Below are 3,502 nucleotides of genomic sequence, written 5' to 3'. Positions count from 1 at the left end.
AAAATTAGCCCGTGAATCTTTTATAGGTCTACAACCAAATTTATCACTAGTAGTGAAAACATCATTAAAATCCCCTCCTACCATCCAAGGTCCTATATGGTTTTTACTAATTTGTTCTAGATTATCCCACATAGTATTTCTATTATGAACAACAGTGCTAGCATAGATTGTACTAAAGAGCCAATGTTTACGTATAGGTAGTACCTCAATTGTTGCATGTATTTCCTGGTTCCTACGAACGAAGTTTTGGACGGTCACCACCTCATGGTTGTATAGAATGACAATCCCTCCTGCTTGGCCTTCTGATGGTACTTCTATCATTTCTGTAAACCCAAATCCATCAAGCAATTCCACATGATTTCCCATTCTTGTTTCCAGTAATGCTACCAAGCAAGGTCTGTGAGTGTCGACCATTTCTCTGAAATTTCTCCTAAAGTTCTCATTGTTACCTCCTCTTATATTCCAAATAATAATATTGGTGGGACGATTCATGGAAGTACTAAGATTTTGGTTTGGTAGTTCCCCGTTTTCCCTCATATTCCCCAAAATGGGGTTCCTCCTTAAGGCTGGTACTAATATCATGGCCCTGTTCCCCACTGCAGGATCCTAGGGTGTCCTGATGTCCATCGAGCATTTGTATAATGCTATAGGCAGTTGAGAACGTGCCTCTTCTCCTGCATCTCCGAGAAGAGAAATACCTTTACCCCGTCTAGGTTTGAGAACTCTAGGATTTGTTCTAAGATTATATTGAGTGGTTACTCTTCCTCCATTTCTGCCTCTACTGGTTCTTGGTTTTGGGCTGGGGGGTGAGGTGGTGATGGTGGTTGTTGGTGTGGTTGAGGGATGTATTGCTCTTGGGCTGGTGGAGGATTCTCCCAAGGCATGAAAATGGGGTTGAGGTCGATTAGTGTTTCCGGGATAAAGAATGGCATGTCTAGTAGAACATTCTGGGGGTATATGGGGTTGAAGTGGGGGGTAAGTTCCACTGGTTTTTCATTGCATGTACCAGTCGGGGGTTCACTGAGGGAGCTAAGGGTTGTAGTATATTGTTTAGCCACATTTGGTTGAGGTAATTGTTCATAGCTAGTCTCATGCCCTCTATTACTAGCTGAGCCAAATATTGAGTGTTGTGGAGGATCACGACTGTGTCCTGGCCGTTGATTTGTAGGTTGAAAGATACTGCATGGCCCATTAGTCCCATTTCCATCCATGATATTGGTTGATAATCTTGTGCTTGCGGTGGTTGGACATATATTATCTGAGGGTTTTGTACTGGTTGAGGGAATGGTGGAATATTCTCCATGGCAATTGCTCTGTGTTGCCTTAGGATTTGTATCAATCTGGGATGTCTCCTTATAGTTAGAGGGAATCTGGGCATTTTGAGAAGGCTTAGGGATATCAAACGTTGCTAACTCAAGCGTGGGAGGGGGCCTAGGGAAGGGTTGAGAGGGATTGGGTGATAGGGTAATGATTTGGGGTTTTTCTTGCATGGCTTTTGGATTTCCAATGCCATGGTTTATAGGTGTTTCTTCCACCCGAGTAGTATCCATTGCTTCAGTAGTTTGATTGGACATTTGTAAGCCATGGCCATCACATTTTGCCATTTGGCTTACATGCTCAGGTAGGTCAACATTATGAGATCCCAAGGCTTGGATTTTGTCCAGATTTTTAGTTAAAGTGGTGTAATTACCAGTTGGGGTAGTTTTGTTGATATGTCGGTGGGAGAGTGTTGTATTAATAGGGAGGGTACTACTGTCATTTACCCTTAGTTCATGCATGGGATTATTATCTTTTTTTGTTAATTGAGATACGTTAATATCCAGCATGGCACAGTCTCCGTTTGTGTTGGACATTTGTGCCTCTGCATGGATGTTGTGCTTATCATTAAGAAAATTACTTACTTTGTTTATTTCGTAAGTGGTTTCTCCCAAAACCATGTGCTTATTTTCAAGAATATTAAAATTGTTCTTAATCAGGAGGGGGTGGTAGTTTTGGCAACTGTTGCCGGATTTTTGATCAAGACATTATTAACCTTAGTTTGATCTATTTTTGAATCCTTTAGAATTGTGTGATCTTTAGGAACCTTTGATTTGTATTGTAGATATTTAGTATCAAGGTACTTACCTGTGCTAGTATCAAACATTTTAACCGGGATACCTGGACCTTTGGGGTTGTGGATTGGCTTGGTGTTGTTTTGATGAGAGTTCCTCTGGGCTGGCCTCTTTCCCTTGTTGAATGAGACTGTTGTCCATTCCTCTTCTTATTTTTCCATGGTTGAGTTAGTTGCTGGTGCTTCAGTACCCTCTTTGCATGTTGTGGCATTTAGTTTGACAAAAGAGCATTGGTTTTTTGTGTGTCCCAACCTACTACAGATTGTGCATAGAAAGTTCTCTCCCTCATAGTGGATTTGTTGTTCGTGTTTTCCCACGTATAGGAATTGTTGAACTGGTATTTCTAAGGGTAGTTCAATGCATAGCCTTGCATATCTTCCCTTTAGTGTAGTTGATGTACAAACATCCACCTTTAGTAATCGACCAATTGCATTGCCAATCTTTCGTAGTATTTCTCCATCATAGAATTCCGTAGGCAATTGTGGTAGTCTAATCCAGAAGGCCATTGTTGTGAACCTTTCTTTAGAGGCTACAAAGTTTGGTTTCAATTTAGTAATAGAGAGAAAATGTCCATTGATAAACCAAGGGCCTTGTTGAACGGCCTTTTCCATGTTGTCCCTTTTCTTGAACTTGATTATATAGTAATCTTCACCCAAATCAATCATTTGGAGATCCTCCGTTGGTCTCCAAAGATCTTGAATTTTCTTTTGCAAATAGTGGTGCATCATACGTTTGCCCACTAATTTCACTATGATGGCATACTTCCAAGGTTCATATATTCTTTGCCTATCTTCTTCTGACAAAGCAATAACCTTTATACCTTTTGTAGAGGGTGATTCCGAATTGTCATCCCTCACTTCCCCTTGAGAGATATCAGTTAGTTCTATGTCCTTAATGATTAGGTTTGCATCAAATATAGCCGAATTTGATGTTATTAGCATGTCCTTGAAGGATGGTTTGGTATCTAGGTTGGATTGACTGGAAATTTCCTGCTCAATATCCGGTGGTTTGGGTGGTTTTTGGCTTGGGGTTCATGGTTTTGGAGTTGCATTTGGATTGTTGAGAGGAGTTTTTTGGTGCACTTGCATTCATCCGTTGTTTCCTTGAACGATAACTATTAAATTTACTAAAATATGTTTAACTATATTATAAATATTAGATTTATCAACAATTACTATAAAAACAATTAAAGACAACTTCATTTTTCAAATTTATAGTCTTAGCAAAAATAACAAAGTGTGGATGGAGGATATATTGGTAAAAGGGATAGAAAAGAAGGGTAGCGGTAAATGAACTTGAAATCTGAGGTAATAGAGGAATCAAAAATAGATGGGAAAGAGAAATAAGGTATTGCTCCAACCACTTCAAATAGGTCATTACTTATAATGCGT

At 39.7% G+C, this 3,502-nt stretch overlaps 1 protein-coding gene across 1 annotated transcript; it reads right to left on the bottom strand.

The window, feature by feature from the left end:
* Nucleotides 1-2,260: 2,260 nt before the first annotated feature.
* On the bottom strand, nucleotides 2,261-3,052 carry LOC109220933. The gene has a single exon (XM_019385401.1). The coding sequence runs from the start codon at nucleotides 3,050-3,052 to the stop codon at nucleotides 2,261-2,263; it is 792 nt and encodes a 263-aa protein (XP_019240946.1).
* Nucleotides 3,053-3,502: the final 450 nt, after the last annotated feature.

This window comes from Nicotiana attenuata, unplaced genomic scaffold (genome assembly GCF_001879085.1).
Source record: "Nicotiana attenuata strain UT unplaced genomic scaffold, NIATTr2, whole genome shotgun sequence".
Taxonomy (NCBI): Eukaryota; Viridiplantae; Streptophyta; class Magnoliopsida; order Solanales; family Solanaceae; genus Nicotiana; species Nicotiana attenuata.
Note: the sequence above shows the minus strand (reverse complement) of the source record. Positions and strands in the feature narration are given on the sequence as shown.